We start from the raw sequence: 19,449 nt of genomic DNA on the forward strand, positions 1-19,449 counted from the left end.
CATAACGATCCAAACCCTATCCTCATCGTTCAACCTGGTCGAAACCGCCGTCGCGCTCTGCTTATTAATAAACAGCTTCGGGTTGCCTAAGTAACTAAAAATACTTGGCAAGCGTTTAAGCCACCTTCTTCGATCAAGGATCCACACGATCGATATTCGACCCGTGTCCTCCATTATGTCATAACTGCTATTTTCTGCCGTCGTGAATAACCTCTGTTGGGCACGCTTCATGAACTTAATAACTTCTGTTAAATATGCTTAGTATACTTATTCGTTGAATAATTATTTTATTCAAGAGCATACAGTTGCATAGAATTTGATACAATCGAACTAAATGAAATAGAAGAAAAGATTGACAGTAGAAGCCATAGATTATAATTACGACATTAAGATTTATCAGATGTTCTCCCACTTCAATGCACGTCAAATACTAACAAACTAAATAAACATTTTAAATACTAAAAGACCATAAACGTGATGATGACCCTCCATACATTCACAAATTCTAAATCATTCTGGTTGGACCAACAAGACCCTACAAAAGTCCTAATTTTAATTAGAGAATTTGTTCTCCATCCCCAAATGGACACTAATCAGGCTCGAACGTCCAATTTTCAGAGTTCTGCTCGACCCTGGTCTGGCTGCTGAACTCCTCGAGCATCCTTCAGGAGCTGACCCTAACTTCGATCGCGATATTCACTGCGATCAGCACCAGGGACGTTCACCTAACGAAAAACCACCTGAAGTATCACCTGGTGAGCCTGAGCGTGATCAGCGCGTGCGTCGGTGTGACAGGTGTCCTAAACTTCGAGCCAGAGCACTGCGTCTTCCTGGCGCAGGAAATCTCCCTGAAGTACGGCATCTTCGTCAACTCTCTGAGATGTTTGCTGATGGTGACCACGGTGATCAGCCTACTGTTGGCGTTGATCCGAAGCCTGTGTCGAAGCTCGAAGGGAGAATTGCTGAAGTCCGTGTCGGACCTGTCGGAAGCTAGCTCGAAGAACTCTTCAGGAGCTTTCGAGTGTCATCCTCAGCAATGGGACCCTTCGAGCGGATCCTGCACCAGCGGGTCCACCAACAGCAGAGCCTGTTTGAGGAAGAAGAAGATCCAGGTGGACGAGGCCAGCGGGAGGTCCACCATCTATAGCATTCTTTTCGTTTGCTATGCTTTCCAGCATATCCCCATTCTGGTGAGTCGATTCTTCGAGTATTCTTTCAGCCAGAAAAAATTATTAAATTCGAATTTTTCCTGTCAATCTACGTTCTTTTGTGTAAATACAGTCTTTTCTTGATACATGTCGCAAATACCTGGCTGATAAAAGTCGCCGAATTATCCCCACTACCGCTCGAGAGTCCTCGAACGCCGAGGAGTGTAAGCATAATTCGGGTACGATGTTCAGCGTGGATCATAGTATAGTATGGATGATATATGTCGCTGTCAAGACGCGTGCTTGTGACATATATCGAGAAACAGTGTATTTTCGGTTTATCTAAATTGTTTGGTACGTTGTTTTAAATTAGAGATATTATAGATTAAGCTATAGTCGATGATACACATGAAATCTCATAGTTTATTAATTTATTAGACTGCGGATCTTTATGCATTTTTTTACTTCTGAAAATTTTCTGAAAATACTATAATATAAAATTCCACAGAATTTAGTAGAATTTTCATTTATTTCAGATCTACAAAGGCCACTACCACTGAAAATTAAATTTTATTTGTTTCCGGTGTCCTAAAATTTGCCTACAAAAATTGAAAATTGCATAAACATCCGCAGTCTATTTATTACGTATTAATATAACAAGTATAGTACCGCCTCCAAGAGCTAGTAATCCAGCAGAAATAATGATGTTAGATCTCAAAAAAATTTGAGATGGTCTATGACAAAAATTTCATAACTTCGCTATAAACTGAAGAATTTCAGTCAACAGTCAAAATTTTGCAGAATTTATCACTCGAAGCCTCGACAGAAATTTTTAGTGTCCGGAAATTAAAGATCGGAGCATAAATTATTTATGAAAATTGCAAACAGACCCCTCGCAAAGCGTTATTTTTTTTTCGCGGATCGATAATGGCTACCTCTGCGGACAGATTTATCGCGTCAGGATTTATTAAACGTTCCTTTCGATAGAAGTTGGCTCGAGCAGCCGTAGCCTAACTGTCTCGACCATAACAGCCGTATTTCGTAATATCCACGAAATCGCAAGCGCGCAGCGAGCCGTGACAATGTTACACGACCGGAATCGATGAACCTAACTCACTCGTCTGATCTATCATTTGCGAACGATTAAAAGTGCACGATTGCGCGGGCCCGCTTTGTAATACTCTCGCGCGCTATCGCATATAATTCGTTCATTAAATTAGCTTCGATAAATTGCTCTCCAATTACGGCTTGTTCTTTCCTAATGTGAATATTTATCGACGCATTAGGCCAGCTCGATTGTGTACAGCTCATTCATTTTCTTCCTCGAATATCCATTACGATCTTACCGATCGCTCATTTTTCTTTGCTCGATCCGCTGCAAGAAACCAGTTTGCTGTTTCGTAAACAATTAGCCGGAGCGTCGAAAATAATGTTACAATAAATTAATTAATTGGCTGACTGATCGGAAGCACGGGAAGACTTCCTCAGTTTTGTTCTCGTTCATTTTGTTCTTGTCCGCCGCAGTTTTCGAGCTGTTCGTTTTTCTTTTCCGAAACTGTTGCAAGGAACTGTCTGTTTCGCAAACAATTTTATAGGTCTTTGTTCATTCGCTGAAAACAACAGGCCAATAAATAAATTGATTGAGTAACTAATTGGAAACAGAAGAAAAGCTTGTTAGTTTCGCTGCAAGAAATTTTGTTGCCGGTGAAACGTGGTCTGATCACTCGATTTGCTTTTTTCATAAAATTATTCGTACCAATGGAACTCCGCACGGAAATCCACAGTCTAATTATAAGTGCAGATTTCTAGATTGAATCTTCATTATTTTTTAGTGCTCTATATTCAATTTGAAGCTAGAATGCAGTTTAGTGCAATCTTCGGGGACACAAAATTGTTGACATGATTAGCAGCGAATAAAATAATTTATAAAAATGGTACTCTGTATAAAAATCGACAGTTTCATAATAAAAACAGATTTCTAATTTATGTCTCCAGTATTTTCTAGTGCTGTATTTTCATTTTGAAGCTAGACAAAATTCGAGCACACAAAAACGCTGAAATCAGTAGCGAATAAAATAAAATAATTTATAAAAATAGGACTCGGCATAAAAATCTACAAGCTAATAATAGAAACAGACTTCTAATTTATGTCTCCAGTATTTTCTAGTGCCATATTTTCATTTTGAAGCTAGAAAAAAGTCGAGCGCACAAAATCGCTAAATAATGAGCAGCAAATAAAATAAAATAATTTATAAAAATGGGACTCGTCATAAAAATCTGCAATCTAGTAATAGAAATAGACTTCCAATTTATGTCTCCAGTATTTTCTAGTGCCATATTTTCATTTTGAAGCTAGAAAAAAGTAGAGCGCTCAAAATCGCTGAAATGAGCAGCGAATAAAATTAAATAATTCATAAAAATGGGACTCGGCATAAAAATCTACAATCTAATAATAGAAACAGACTTCTAATTTATGTCTCCAGTATTTTCTAGTGCCATATTTTCATTTTGAAGCTAGAAAAAAGTCGAGCGCACAAAATCGCTAAATAATGAGCAGCAAATAAAATAAAATAATTTATAAAAATGGGACTCATCATAAAAATCTGCAATCTAGTAATAGAAATAGACTTCCAATTTATGTCTCCAGTATTTTCTAGTGCCATATTTTCATTTTGAAGCTACAAAAAAGTTGAGCGCACAAAATCGCTGAAATGAGCAGCGAATAAAATAAAATAATTCATAAAAATGGGACTCGGCATAAAAATCTACAATCTAATAATAGAAACAGACTTCTAATTTATGTCTCCAGTATTTTCTAGTGCCATATTTTCATTTTGAAGCTAGAAAAAAGTCGAGCGCTCAAAATCGCTGAAATGAGCAGCGAATAAAATAAAATAATTTATGAAAATAGGACTCAGCAGAAAAATCTGCAATCTAATAATAGAAATAGACTTCCAATTTATATCTCCAGTATTTTCTAGTGCCATATTTTCATTTTGAAGTTGAAAAAAAGTAGAGCGCTCAAAATCGCTGAAATGAGCAGCGAATAAAATAAAATAATTTATGAAAATAGGACTCGGCAGAAAAATCTGCAATCTAATAATAGAAATAGACTTCCAATTTATATCTCCAGTATTTTCTAGTGCCATATTTTCATTTTGAAGTTGAAAAAAAGTAGAGCGCACAAAATCGCTGAAATGAGCAGCGAATAAAATAAAATAATTCATAAAAAGGGAAGTCGGCACAAAAATCTCTAGTCTAACAAAAAATACAGCCTTGTAGTTTCCATCTCCGCTATATTTTAGTGCTGTATTTTCAACGTGAAGCGAAAAAAAAATTTTTTACTGTAACCTCGGTAAAATAAAGTGAAATAGCAAAATAAAGTGCACCGAACGGTCAGGGCCGACCCGCTCTGAAAAGATCGACTGAACCGGATCACAACAGAGGGTTCCCTCGAACCGGAAGTCGCCGTGGGTCTCTGTCATCCGGAAACAGTCTGATACTCTCTGTTTTCCGCACCGGAATTCTGTTCATCGACGAGAAAGCTGCCCGCATGCCAGAGACAAAGAATTGTTCGTCTCCTACCATAATCCAGCCTGATCTTCCTTCGTGGCTGAACAGCACGGAAGATAATTCGATCGATATCGATATTCACAGCACGTCCGGTTGTCTCGCGTGCCCGATGGGAAACCAGGAGAGCGGGGAGGAGGAGGTTCTGGAAACACGCGTCAAAAATATTCGAAAGTGCGAACGCCTTAATACGGCCGACGACCTCGATGCCGAACCCGATTGGGATTCGTTAAATGATCCTCGGAGAAACTACCCAGACCTTGCTCGTTAATATTTATAATCGGCCGCGAGTGACGCACTATGTTTGTAATCGCCGCCGCTGGCCGCCATTTAATTGGGTTGGCTACTGTGCGCGCGTTCAAGTCTCCGAGCTCTGCTCGCTTAGGCTCGCTTCTCTCATTCGTCTATGCGCTTTCCAGGCGACGATCAAACTTGGAAAATTGTTGACAGACCCTCCGTGGCATTTTCTGAAGACTTATATTTAGATTATTAATTGTTTTGGAGGGTAGGAGATTGGGAAATTGCGAGATCTTTACAAATATATAAATCTTTACATATATATAAATTATTTATATATATCTAAATATTTATAATATATATATAAATTAGAAATTCAAAAGGGTGAATTTGATTTGCAAGAGGATGAATTGGTTCTGCAAAATGGTGACTTTCGAGCGCAAAACTTGTATAATTGCGGGGAAGGTTTGCTATGCTAGCGTTAGGAGCCAAAGGTAGAACTTTTTTGTAATTCGTAATTTCCTAAAAAAAGAGGAAAAAATATAATCTAATGTATATCCATTGTATGCCTATATGCTCTTCAATAACTGCGCATTAACCAGGCCAGAATAGAATTTTATTTCGGTTTAAAGGAAATTAATAACTAGACTGCGGATCTTTATGCAAAATAAAAAATATTTGAATTCATTGTAATACACAGGGGGCAAATAAAAGATTTGATCTTCCTTTAATCATCTTATTAAACTGAAACTAATACGCTGACGTCCTTAAATGTTTTCAATATGGCTGCTGCTTTAAATTGTGCTTACCCATTTTTATCATAAATGCATAATATCCGCGGTCTATTAATAACATATTTATTAGACTCTGTTCAGAATCTTCGTCACGAGTATGACTGGATATTGTAGGTCAAGAGGTTAAGAGCCGAGGTTAGTATTTTGCAGAGTTAGCAGGTCGGTAACTGCTGCATAATTTCCGTTCACAGCCTTCAGCCACTGACTTAAGATCCGTCTTGATCTTGATCCAACGGATCCTAAGTCTGTGACTAAACTTGTCACCTTTTTTCCTCTGTATTATCGATATCATGAATTCTGACGCCAGAAACGTGCTTCAAGTTTTTGGCTTTATTTCGCTGAGAATCGAGACAAAGTATAGCTCAATTTGTAACCGGAGATATTTTCTAGCGCGCGCTACTCTCGATTTCATCCAGAAAACTCATCCAACGGCGTAAAAATGCTTGGATTCCGCGGCACGCGCATCGTCAATTTTTGGCCTACTTCTAACGCTTATGTTACCAAATATCCGCATAATCTCGTCAGCTCGTGACCAGCGCGCGCTAGATTGAACCTTCCTCCTTCGAACGAGCCCTTTCCCAGCGAAAAATATTCTCATACAAGGGCGAAAAGTTGAGGCGCGTGAAACCATTTTTCGCCGATTTTTGTCGGTAACGTGGTCACTCTACCTTATCGCGAATCTACGGAGTCTTGGCTTTTAATACTGGCCGGCTTTTTAAAAATTGTTAGGGAAGCTACTGGACGCTAAATTGAACCTTCCTCTTTCGAACGAGCCCTTTCCCAGCGAAAAATATTCTCATAAAAGGGCGAAAAGTTGAGGCGCGTGAAACCATTTTTCGCCGATTTTTGTCGGTAACGTGGTCACTCTACCTTATCACGAATCTACGGAGTCTTGGCTCTTATGACTGGCCGGCTTTTTTAAAATTGTTAGGGAAGCTACTGGACGCTAAATTGAACCTTCCTCTTTCGAACGAGCCCTTTCCCAGCGAAAAATATTCTCATAAAAGGGCGAAAAGTTGAGGTGCGTGAAACCATTTTTCGCCGATTTTTGTCGGTAACGTGGTCACTCTACCTTATCGCGTATTTACGGAGTCTTGGCTCCATAGGAATTAAAGGAAATGAAAGAAACCTGTGATCAACAGTTACAGCAGTAAACAGGTATGAAATCGCATTGGCTGAGTACTCCATGTCCCGTAATCAAGGATCGATCGGCACGATCGTGCGATTAGACAATTGTACGCGTTTCCCAGCAGTCGTCGAACGGAACGAGGCGATCAAATCGGGGTTCGACCTCGATTTAAGGGAAAACGTGTGTATGCAGGTTGGCCGCTGAAAAGCGATCGAATTCTAGACGATGTTCGGACGCGTGTAGCGTGACGCTCGTGCGCGACTCCTCGCAATTAAAGCGATGCAAAGCGAGCTCGTTTCGGATTCAGCGCGAGTTTGCTTGCTCGGAATTGATCGGAGAAACTCGCGTGCACGTTCGATCGCCGGGATGATGATGAAGCTTGAAGGGCGCGAACAGCGGAGAAAATCCAGAGAGAGAGAGAGAGAGGGAGAGGGAAAAAATATTATGACGGACATAGCGCGCGAAGAACCGGAGCGATATGCTTGTGCAGCACGCGTGCAGAACGGCTGCTCGTTACGTATCGAAGCGGTGTATAATAGAATCGCACGTCGAAAGTATGTTTGGTCGGTTGTACATGGTCGTGTTCCTCCGGAGATTCGGAGCGGAAAATCCTCGTGCGAACTATAATTGCCACCGCGATAATTGACATGCTGGAAATCAGGGGCGGTTCCTCTGATCGGCTCTTTCGCTCATTTCATTTTTTCATGGCCGAACGTTCTTCGCGGAATGTTCAGCGTGGCTTCATTAATTAGTAGAATCGTTTTTGTAGGCCTCGCAATATTTTTTAATGGACGACTAAAGAAAGGTGTAATTGATTGTAAGAGAGAAGAGAAAATAGGACGGTGAATTGATAGATAGGCTTCTACCCGTGTTCTTTGATTTTTTTACGGTGGAATATTCATCGTGGAATGGTCAGCACGGCTTCGTTAATTAGTAGAATCGTTTTTATATGCTTCACAATATTTTTTATATTTTTATTGGACGACTATAGAAAGGCATAATTGATGGTAAGAGAGAAGATCGATATCTGATTGATTGATCAGCTCTTTGTGATGCTCTTTAATTTTTTTACGGTGGAATATTCATTGTAGAATGTTCATCATGGTTTAATTTATTGGTGCAACCATCTTTTTATGCCGTAACATTGTCTTTTTATTTTTTAATGGTACAATGCTCATTGTAAAATGTTCTGTGTGGCTTCCGTAATTGACAGGACCATTTGCGGATGCCGTGCTTTATTTATAACATTTTTATTGTCGACAGGAAAAAGAAAGTAAAGTAGATTCTAAGAGGATAATTGAAAGATTCCATAAAAATAGATAAAAAGGAGTTGGCGGGAACATAAAGTCGTTTTCCGGTAATTATAAATAGAAAACAGCTGGCAGATTTGCAAATAAAGTAAAAGACACTCGGGAAAGTGGATCAACGTATTGTCAGCAAAATGATTACAGTGCGTGCATATTATACTACATTTTCAGACTGAAAGGACGCTAGAAAATGATTTTATTACGTGCCACCACGCTTTTACTTTCATAATTGATGTTTTATCCTAACATCTGACACCGTGCCAGTACTGGTTGCAGGGCAAATGTGAAAAGTACTAGACTTATGCGATAAGCTGGTAGAAAAGGGTTCTCGTTAGAATGGTGAAACAGGTGCTTAGAGTGGTTCACATTTCTACGGACTAATTCACAGACGCTGGAATTAGCATTTCACTTTCCCTTGAAAGTATAAGAAAAATATCCACGATCGAGCCTTTGTAGAAATATAACTTTAACAATTCATTTCATTCATTTCATTTCATTCATTCCATTTGAAGCATTGCATTATTTAATCCTTGTTTTATTTTAATCGCATTGTTCGAACGGGAAAACTTTCTCAAGTAAATATTATTTAACGTCATTAGACTGTACATCCTCTTGCTTACTGTGATCAAAAATTTCTTTATAAAACCTTGCATAAAGGAAAGATTGCTTTAACCTGCCTGTAGTAAAAATAATATCAAAATTCTGTGAACTTTCAAGGCTTAAAATGAAAAAAGAATTGCAGTATTCTTCTTCGACATAGTAAAAATAAGATAAGAATACTGTCAACTTTCAAGGCTCAAAATTAAAAAAGAATTGCAGCAACCTTCGTCGGAATAGTAAATGTAAAATAAAAATTCTGTCAACTTTCAAGGCTTAAAATTAAAAAAGAATTGGAGTAACCTTCTTCGACATAGTAAAATTCAGATAAAAATACTGTCAACTTTCAAGACTCAAAATTAAAAAAGAATTGCAGCAACCTTCTTCGGAATAGTAAATGTAAAATAAAAATTCTGTCAACTTTCAAGGCTTAAAATTGAAAAAGAATTGGAGTAACCTTCTTCGACATAGTAAAATTAAGATAAAAATACTGTCAACTTTCAAGACTTAAAATAATGGAAAAATTGCTTCAACCTTCTACTACACAGCAAAAATAAATTAAAAATACCATCAATCTTCAAGAGTTAAAATTTCTTCAATCTTCTCGAAGTAAAAATAAAATAAAGATCTGAGAGGTTAAAATTTCTTCGATCTTCACGAAGTAAAAATAAAATATAAATCCGAGATGTTAAAATTTCATCGATTTTCTCGAAGTAAAAACAAAACAAAAATCTGAGAGGTTAAAATTTCTTCGATATTCACGAAGTAAAAATAAAATATAAATCTGAGAGGTTAAAATTTCTTCGATCTTCACGAAGTAAAAATAAAATATAAATCTGAGATGTTAAAATTTCATCGATTTTCTCGAAGTAAAAATAAAACAAAAATCTGAGATGTTAAAATTTCTTCGATCTTCTCGAAGTAAAAGTGAAATAAAAATCTGAGACGTTAAATTTTGGTATGCAGCACAAGTGCGAAAAAATTCGCAGACTATCAGCGCGTCAGTGCAGAAAAGCGTTCTAAAAACTCGTTTTCGAGTGGACGGTCGTCCAGCGCGAGAATTGAAAGCTGTCGCTGCTTTGTGAATAAAATACCGCGTTTCGTATTCATCGCAGCGGCCATATAAATGCGTTATTTAATTTTCTCCCGCGGCAAAATGCTCGACTCACGGTAATCGCGTCGCAGGCCGACATTTTTGCCGGCTTTCCACCGGTGTTTTCTTCGAGCCATCTGCTTTCTAAGCGTGGATCTCCGTTGTGGATCTCCGTTGATCTAGACTCCGCGAGTGAAATTCGAAATTTGATTAGATCGGCCGTGAACGGTTTCACTGTGTTAGTGGAACGATATTTCGAGGTTTCCCTTTCCTCGAGAGCGCGACTTTCGGCGCATAGCGATCTCTGCACGCGCGTCACGCTAATTAATAAACAGCGGATGGATCACGTTGGAACGCACGCCAACTAGATCCGCTACATCTCCGCTGAAGATCAACGGATCCTTTTTTTCCTCGATTTTTAGAGCGATCGGATCGTTGATTCCATGTTATGAATTGCTAAACGAACAAAATAAAGAAAATTATGCGAAAGCATCAATTAACTGCTTATCTCCCGCAAAATAAAAACAAAACGATAATCCGCGAATTTCTGCAACTTATGAATAACGAAAGAAATCGAAATTTCATAAAATCTCGCAATTTTATCCGCGGGGGAATTTCGCTAAATGAAAAAGTGAGAGAAGGTGATACTAATTAAAATTCTTGCGATACGGATTCACTGATTGTTGTGCTTGTTAATTATATAAATCCGGACGGGCATTCTTGAAATAAATGAGTTTCTTTTTATTTTGGAGACTCGGGCATCGCGGAGATCGTTTCCGGCAGATAGAAATTGAAAAAAAGAGAAATCCCGCGAACGTTCTGTTTCGCTCGAGCTTCAAAACACGTTCCCGTGGGAGGCCTTTCAATTGTGAGCACACACCGGTCGGATTTTAGATTGCGTAATTTATGTGATTGCCTATCAAAACGCCGCGATTCTGGAATCGCTTCGCGTAAATCGTTTCCAACGTAATTCCGTGGAAATGGATTTCACACGTGGTTCCCGTTGCTACGGTATCCTAAAACCTCTCTACCATCCTGCCATTAACTTTTACGTAAACTGACAAAACAATATACGGACTTTCTTTGTTACACAATCGCCCGCTTTTCGATCTGTTGCTCCCGCACGGGAACGTTTTTACTCGCGCAAAAAGCCAATTAACGATTGATAGGCAGCGCGAACAAACTATTCTTCTATTACACGGTGTCACAAGTTGGCACCGTTTGTGCAATTTGTTACAACTAGTTCACTTTTTACGAGAACGTTCTCTGTGCTTATTTGTATAGTGACATTGTGAACATTTTATACGCTTTTTAATGCAATTTTATATTTATATTTCCATTTTAAGACTTGGGAGAGTAATATAATTAGACTGTGGATGTTCATGTAAATTTATAAACGATTTTATGAAGCCGAAGACTCTTCATATTCCAAATAAAATCAAAATTTGTAATTTGTTAGAATTAGGTCACTTTTTACTAGCTCAATTTTATAAATATATATTTCTATTTTAAAACTTGGGACAGTAATATAAGTAGACTGTGGATGTTCATGTAAATTTATAAACGATTTTATGAAGCAGATGATTCTTCATATTCCAAGTAATATAAAAATTTGCAATTTGTTAGAATTAGGTCACTTTTTACTAGCTCAATTTTATAAATATATATTTCTATTTTAAAACTTGGGACAGTAATATAAGTAGACTGTGGATGTTCATGTAAATTTATAAACGATTTTATGAAGCAGATGATTCTTCATATTCCAAGTAATATAAAAATTTGCAATTTGTTAGAACTGGTTCACTTTTTAAGAGAACGTTCTCTGTACTTATGTGTGTAGTAACATTGTGAAAATTTTGTACATTTTTTAATGCAATTTTATATTTATATTTCCATTTCAAGACTTGGGAGAGTAATAATTCGACTGTGAATGTTCATGTAAATTTATAACCGATTTTATGAAGCAGAAGATTTTTCACAGTCGAAGTAAAATAAAAATTTGGAATTTGTTAGAACTAGTTCACTTTTTAAGAAAATGTTCTCTGTGCTTAATTATATAGTGACATTGTGAACATTTTGTACGTTTTTTAATGGAATTTTATACTTATATTTCTATTTCAAGACAAGGGAGAGTAATAATTCGACCGTGGATGTTTATATAAATTTATAAGCGATTTCATGAAATCGAAGATTCTTCACATTCGAGGTAAAATAAAAATTTGCTAGAACTAGTTCACTTGTTTAAGAGAATGTTCTCTGTGCTTAATTATACAGTGACATTGTGAACATTTTATCCGTTTTTTAATGCAATTTTGTATATACATGTACATTATTTATGTAAATTCAAATTTTTATAAACGATTTTACGAAGTCGAAGATTCTTCAGATTCAAAATAAAATAAAAATGTGTTCCATGGACTGAAAGATTTCTCACAATAAAAATAAAATAACGTATTCCCACAATTAACAGATCCCTGACAGCAAAAATAAAGTAAAAATGTACTGGACTAAAAAATTCCACCGAGTAAAAATCAAGTAAAACGAAGCAATCTTCGTTAATGTAAACATTTTCTCACCGTGTAACGACAGCATCTGAACCGCACGAAAATCCTCAGTCTATTAATCATCGTTCTCATGCTAGATTAATTTTCCTGCTTTCTAACAATGTGTTACAGACTTTTGGAAACTGTTAGAAACTTGATGGAGTCAATTTACATATTCTCGCGACGATCTCCTTCACTTCAGAAACTCTGTTAAACTTCACGAAGATTACCTTATATTCCACATTTCGCAAATGTTGCAAAAATCGTCAAGGTTTCAAAAACAAAGCTACTCGGCACGAAAAAGGAAGCAACGATTCCGTGCGCCAAACAGTTAAAAAGTGAAACTCTCGTTTCCAAACCGCGACTTCCATTCGCAGTCTAATTAATCGGACTTTTTATCGACGTTAGTATGTCGACAACGCTGAATCATGTTGTTCCGAACCATCTTGTCCTCCGGAAAAATTTCGAAAAAGCTCCGCGACGAAAAGCAGGCTCGAAAAAGATGTACACGCATACAAGGACTCACATAATTGATCACTAGACTGCGGATTTTATGCATTTATGGAAAAAATGGGTAGTAAAAACGTTAGAAAAATTTTAGAATACTGTTGCATTATTTTTAACCCATTAAACGTATTAAGAAAGAAAATTAATTTCTATTTCACTCCAGTTTGTTGCAATCCAGATAGAAAATTTTTATTTTGCATACAAATCCTCAGTCTATCGATCACACATACTTTAAACCGCAATTGTTCACAAAGTTTTTTGACATAACCCATGGAACAATTTCCCAGAACAATATTGGAAACGTCCTTTTGTTTTTTAAATCGATTGATATATACAAAATGTTATAAATTTGTTTTTTGCTGTAACCCACCATAATGTAAATATTAACTTAACCTTCTCTTTTATATTCAATTGTAATCGATGTGGTCGCTAATGACCTAGCTGTTAATGGGACCACTTTAAAATAAACGATATATAATAATATAATAATTTCCCGGAAATTTTCTGTTCCTGCACGAGTCTATAAAGTGCATTTTTTAAATTTTCATCGCACCAGTTAAAAATTCCGTGAAAAACAATTTTTACTATTTTTTCCGAAATGTTCGCATCGTCTGCTAAACAAATTCTCCGGGCTTCGCGGAAAAATAGAAGTCGCGCGGTGCATTTGCGAAAAAGTTGTAAAATTGTGTGCGCATTTGGGCGACGAGAAAAATTTCGCGAAAAAATCAAAATTTGCAATTTGTCAGAACTAGTTCATTTTTTAAGTTTCGAAAAAGCTCCGCGACGAAAAGCAGACTCTGCACGAAAAAGATGTACACACGTAATTGATCACTAGACCGCGGATTTTATGCATTTATGGGAAAAATGGGTAAGCGTGTTTTAAAACAGTAAAAACAATAAAAAAATTTCAAAATACTGTTACATCATTTCTATTTCTAATTCACACTGAAATTTCTATTTCGCTCCAGTCTGTTGGAATACGGGTAAAAAATGTTTATTTTGCATAAAGATCCGCAGTCTACTGATCACACATATACTTTAAACCGCAAATGTTCACAAAATATTTTGCCATAACCCATGGAACAATCTCGCGAAAATTTTCTGTTCCTGCACGAGTCTATAAAGTGCATTTTTTAAATTTTCATCGCACCAGTTAAAAATTCCGTGAAAAACAATTTTTACTATTTTTTCCGAAATGTTCGCATCGTCTGCTAAACAAATTCCCCCGGCTTCACGGAAAAATAGAAGTCGCGCGGTGCATTTGCGAAAAAGTTGTAAAATTGTGTGCGCATTTGGGCGACGAGAAAAATTTCGCGAAAAAATCCGCAACACCGTGGTTAGAATCTGCTTTCGCGTGTGAGAGATGCAAGATTCGCGAACGTGCAGAAAAATGTGCGTACGTGGTGCGCAACGTTCGCGAGCGCGCGCTTTTGAAAGCGCGACCGAGACGAGTTTTCACTGTGGAAATTTCCCGCTCGTTAAAATCGAAAGTAAAGCGGCCACGTAAGACCCGGCCGCGGTGTGTTTCGACGTTTCCCTCGTTCCGCGCCTTTTTTATTCCATTCGCTCGGGATTTTTTCGCCGCTCCTTTTTAGCACCGATCCATCGCATCATGGCGCTCCCGCGAAATTGCAGCGGCGCACGCGTCCCTTGTCTATCGGCGCGTCCGCTCTCGGAACCACGCGAACAATTAACTGCATGCGATATGCACGCGAGTCGACTGCATTCCGCCGATTTTCGCCCCCGGGGGAAAGCGTCGACACGATTTCTTTGAATTATTGACAGATGCGCCGGATGCCTACCGCGAGGAGCTCTCTTTATGGCACTTTTATGGCTCTCCGACTGCGAGAGTCGTGGAAAAATTACGCCACTTTTTGCATACCGCTCTCGGCTTCCGCAAGGCACGAGTCGAAAATGAGCCTTTGGTCTCGTTTTGTTTCTCGTTCGAAACTGCAGAGTGATTTAATAGCGTGTAGACACTGCTACGCATAATTAGGAGAGCCATTTGCGTGCCGATCCTAGGGTGTTCACCAGTTCCTTTTTGCAATTAAATTTTTTGGTGATCTTGTTGTTGGAAATTGCGAGAATATTGTCTTTGGTTGTTAAACCACGTGGAAATTTGTCAGGCAGATAGGAATTCTGAAAATTAATTCAACGTAGGATATTTGGAAGAATTGTTTTACCAGATTCGGAATAGAGTAGAACTGTGAAAAAATTTATTAAGGAACCAAGAAAGAAAGCACCATTCGAGAAAGTGTACCACAGAATTATTTTAGCAGGTTCAGAATAAAATAAAGTTCTACAAAAATTTATTGTAGATGTACACCCAAGAAAATTTATCCAACAATTATTTTAGTAGGCTCAGAGCAAGATGAAGCTATAGTAAAATTGATTTGAAAACTTCATTTAAGAAAGTGCATCAAAGAATTATTTTAGCAGGTTTAGAATAAAATGGAGCTCTAAAAAAATTTATTAATTATGTACACCCAAGAAAATTTATCCAACAATTATTTTAGTAGGCTCAGAGCAAGATGAAGCTATAGTAAAATTGATTTAAAAAGTTCATTTAAGAAAGTGCATCAAAGAATTATTTTAGCAGGTTTAGAATAAAAATCAAGCTCTACAAAAATTTATTATAGATGTACACCCAAGAAAATCTACACAACAATTATTTTAGTAGGCTCAGAGTAAGATGAAGCTATAGTAAAATTGATTTAAAAACTTCATTTAAGAAAGTGCATCAAAGAATTATTTTAGCAAGTTTAGAATAAAAATAAAGCTCTACAAAAATTTATTATAGATGTACACCCAAGAAAATTTATCCAACAATTATTTTAGTAGGCTCAGAGCAAGATGAAGCTATAGTAAAATTGATTTAAAAAGTTCATTTAAGAAAGTGCATCAAAGAATTACTTTAGCAGGTTTAGAATAAAAATAAAGCTCTACAAAAATTTCTTATAGATGTACACCCAAGAAAATCTACACAACAATTATTTTAGTAGGCTCAGAGTAAGATGAAGCTATAGCAAAATTGATTTAAAAAATTCATTTAAGAAAATGCATCAAATAATTATTTTGGCAGGATCAGAATAAAAATAAAGCTCTAAAAAAATTTATTATTGATGTCCACTTAGGGTAATGTACCCAAAAATTATTTTAGTAGATTCAGAACAAAATGGAGCGCCCTATCAGTCTTGTACAAATGTTACCACAGTGGTAAACAGTAAAGAGCCATGTGTACCATACATTTAGGTAATGGTAAAAATGTTGTTATATTTTTTTGCAGGTGATATCAGTCAAGCCTAACCTCCTCACAGACTTCTGCACCCCTCAGAATCTCGCGACATGGTTACCCCTAGTGAAGGACACCTTGCTGCCAGTTTTCCTGGCACTGTTTGACAAGATGTTCTGCCGATACGTGGCCAAAGTGTACTCAAAACAGGATCATGCTAGAAGGCTGTCTCACGGTAAGCCTACACAAATTATATTATTTATATTAATGCTAGGTTACCAAGTTTATATTTTAAATTTGAAATCATTAAGATTCTATGGATGCACACACAAGAAATTATTTAGCAAATTTATTTCTTTGGGTACATATTATTTTTAAAAAATCGCTAAAAATCTGGGTAGCACGTTCTTGTAATTTTTATAAGGCAATGCAAAATACAGTGATTTCTCGATATATGTCACGGGTCTTGCCAGCGACGTTTATCGCACAGGAGCCGTGTTATGTTCACACGCCTCGACGTCCGACGCCTCTCGGGGATAATTCCGCGACGTTTATCATCGAGGCCTTGGCGACATATATAGAGAAATCACTCTAATAATTTTTAGTGTTCCGTGAACCGTTAAACCCTCACAATCTCTACAATATTCAACCCCTTTACTCGGCAATATTACACACTTTGACTAGCCCACTAAAAAATTGATCTGAATTTGTTGTACAAGCGATTGTCCTTATTCCGTACTGGATGTCACGTTTCTTGTTTCTGGAACGTTTGTTTAATAATTCACGTGTGCGTGCGGCCGTCTCGAAAGTTGAATCACCGCGAAAAACCGCTTTTCGTGTCCCTCACGTGAGTCCGGTAACACGATCGAAGAAACAAGATTCCGTGGTATTTCCACGTCGATGGATGGCATCGATTCGCGGATGAAAAATGCACAAGCTGACCCGGTGGCACGCGCGTGGGAACAGGTTATCGAGATGCATCAACGCGTAATCGCCAAGGAGAAATATCAGTTATGCGACAAGCCGCAGTCTCGCAATCCCTGTAACCACATACCGCATCATTTCCCTTTTACTCGTACGATTTCGTTTTTTCCCGCTATCCTAATCGCACCTCCCAACCCCCTGTCAACCCCAACATTCTACCCTTGAACTACCATTGAAGTCATAAAAATATACATTAATAATATAAAGCACAAATTTAATAATCGTCGCGAGCGTCCTAGAAAATTTTTAATATTAATAAAAGGGTCGGTTTTGATCAGAGTTGATTTTACGAAGATGATCTACTGTTCCTTTCAACTTTTATTAAATTATTTCTACTCCTCTTGTTGTTAAATCGACAGACTGTGGATCGTTTGCGAATTTGTAAAGAACATTATTAAATAAAATTCGGAGGAAACACATTTTTAACAAAGCTGTACCAATTTACTAATTTAATATTTTTCTTTTTACTAATTTAACATTTTTGTTATGCCAGCATTCAGTAATTGAAATCGAGAATTCGTACGATTTGTAGGAACGCCGTGCAAATTAGTGCAGTCTTTATTAAAAGTTCGACGAACTGTAGCCGACGCTGATAATTTATTTGAGGTGTAGCAGAGCTTCCAATGAAATTACATGTTTCATTTGACAATCGGTCACTCGCAGAATCGATTTCCCTTTCGTTACAACGATCCTATTCTTCCCGGCACGAGTCGTACGCTCATCTAGAGTGCCACGGTCCGTTCACAGCGAATTTTAATTGCAACAAGTTGTGATTTTCCGGTGGCAATGCACCTCGAGTCTAATTTCCCCGCTGACCCGAATTACCCAGCTAATTTCCCCTTCACTCTTACGATTTATTTTTTCCTCTCCCTTAATGAGTCTACCGTCTGTCTAACAAGTCATTAATCAAGATTTGCATAACGTTCGACTCCGTAAGGATGATTTATCGCAGCCCGGCGATTCTGCGCGGTAATTAGAATTCGCGAGACGAATTTTCATGTGTTATTATACTTTTTTCCGTGACCACCAGTTACTTTTCATTACGGGAATTTAATTCGCCGCGCGTTGTGACCGCCCCTGAACAAAATCGGAAAAACCATTGTTCAACGTAAATCCCAAATATTTAAGTTGCACACTGTCTAAATAATTATATTAACACTAGATTTACCGGACGTGTCGTTATGATGGGTTCTACGTTCTTTAATTTACAATTATTGTGATTGTAAAATTGCATTTTTAGGAAATTTATTTAACACATTTATTCCTTGGAATATATATTGTAATAAAAGCTGCTAAAAATCTGGTTCAATATATTCTTGATATTTCTACAAAATAATCCAAACTGGCCACTTTTAGTAAACCATAAACGTAGTGTTAAGAATTCAGGAATGAACCAAGTGAGTAACTAACTCCGATTGCAATCTATAGGAGCTAAGTAAAAATTGATTTCGCTCATTAATCATTTTTATTCGTTAAAAATATAGTATACCGACATTTTTGAACTCATTTAATCTGTTTACTGTTTCGAATTACACCTACTCATTTCTGTCAAAAATGCATAAAATCCGCAGTCTACAAATGAGTAACCAAATGAATCACAGTGAATTCTCGATATATGTCAACAACACGCGTCTTGTATTAGCGGTAGCCATAAGTAATCAATTATTTGCAAAGAATTTGTTTTAGATTCCAAAATAATTGATTACTTATGGGCCCCCCTAATATCGTCCAGGAGACATACCCGAGCCGTGTATACCCCGCGGTAGTGGGGATAATTCCGCGACGTTTATCATGCAGGCCTTGGCGACATATATAGAGAAATCACTGTAGTTGCTGTTGTTACATTCCTATAAAGATCCTGAGCGACGTATTAATTCGATATAGCACCAACAAAAAGCCTCTTGATAAACAATTTACTTGCGGAGATTAGTAGTCAATAATTTGAATGTACCTTTAAAAATTTCTTGGTACTTCTAGGTAAGATATAATGTCACGAATAATTTCACAATAATGTTCAATAACGACTGTCGGGAATAACGAAAATGCTAGTGAAATTTTTTGTATTGCATCAGAGAATCCTGCGTCACATTGCGTGCGCAAAAATTCCGTTTGCCGTCCAGAAAACAAGAGTTGCGAATTTTTGCAGAAACCGGGCCCAGCTTTCGCTGGTGCGACTCGTTTCTTTTCGCGAAACAACGTAGCATAGTGAAACGGCGATCTGGTCCGGTTTGATGGAATTTTTAATTTCACTGTCGAGATTTCATCGCGGATTCCGGTTCGTCTCCGGGTTCGCAAGCTGCGCCAATCG

At 37.4% G+C, this 19,449-nt stretch overlaps 1 protein-coding gene across 8 annotated transcripts in view; it reads left to right on the plus strand.

Moving 5' to 3' along the window:
• Positions 1-19,449, plus strand: part of LOC143360705 (uncharacterized) — a 55,374-nt gene that overhangs the window by 25,084 nt on the left and 10,841 nt on the right. For all 8 annotated transcript variants that reach the window (XR_013083327.1, XR_013083329.1, XR_013083333.1 and 5 more), the window contains exons 3-4: positions 619-1,190; positions 16,212-16,392. Coding sequence is in view for 2 of the 8 variants with exons in the window: in XM_076799835.1 (XP_076655950.1) it covers positions 619-1,190; positions 16,212-16,392 (753 nt within the window). In the remaining 6 variants the exon portion in view is untranslated. The remainder of the gene's footprint in view (positions 1-618; positions 1,191-16,211; positions 16,393-19,449) is intronic.

Source organism: Halictus rubicundus, chromosome 1 (assembly GCF_050948215.1).
Source record: "Halictus rubicundus isolate RS-2024b chromosome 1, iyHalRubi1_principal, whole genome shotgun sequence".
NCBI lineage: Eukaryota > Metazoa > Arthropoda > Insecta > Hymenoptera > Halictidae > Halictus > Halictus rubicundus.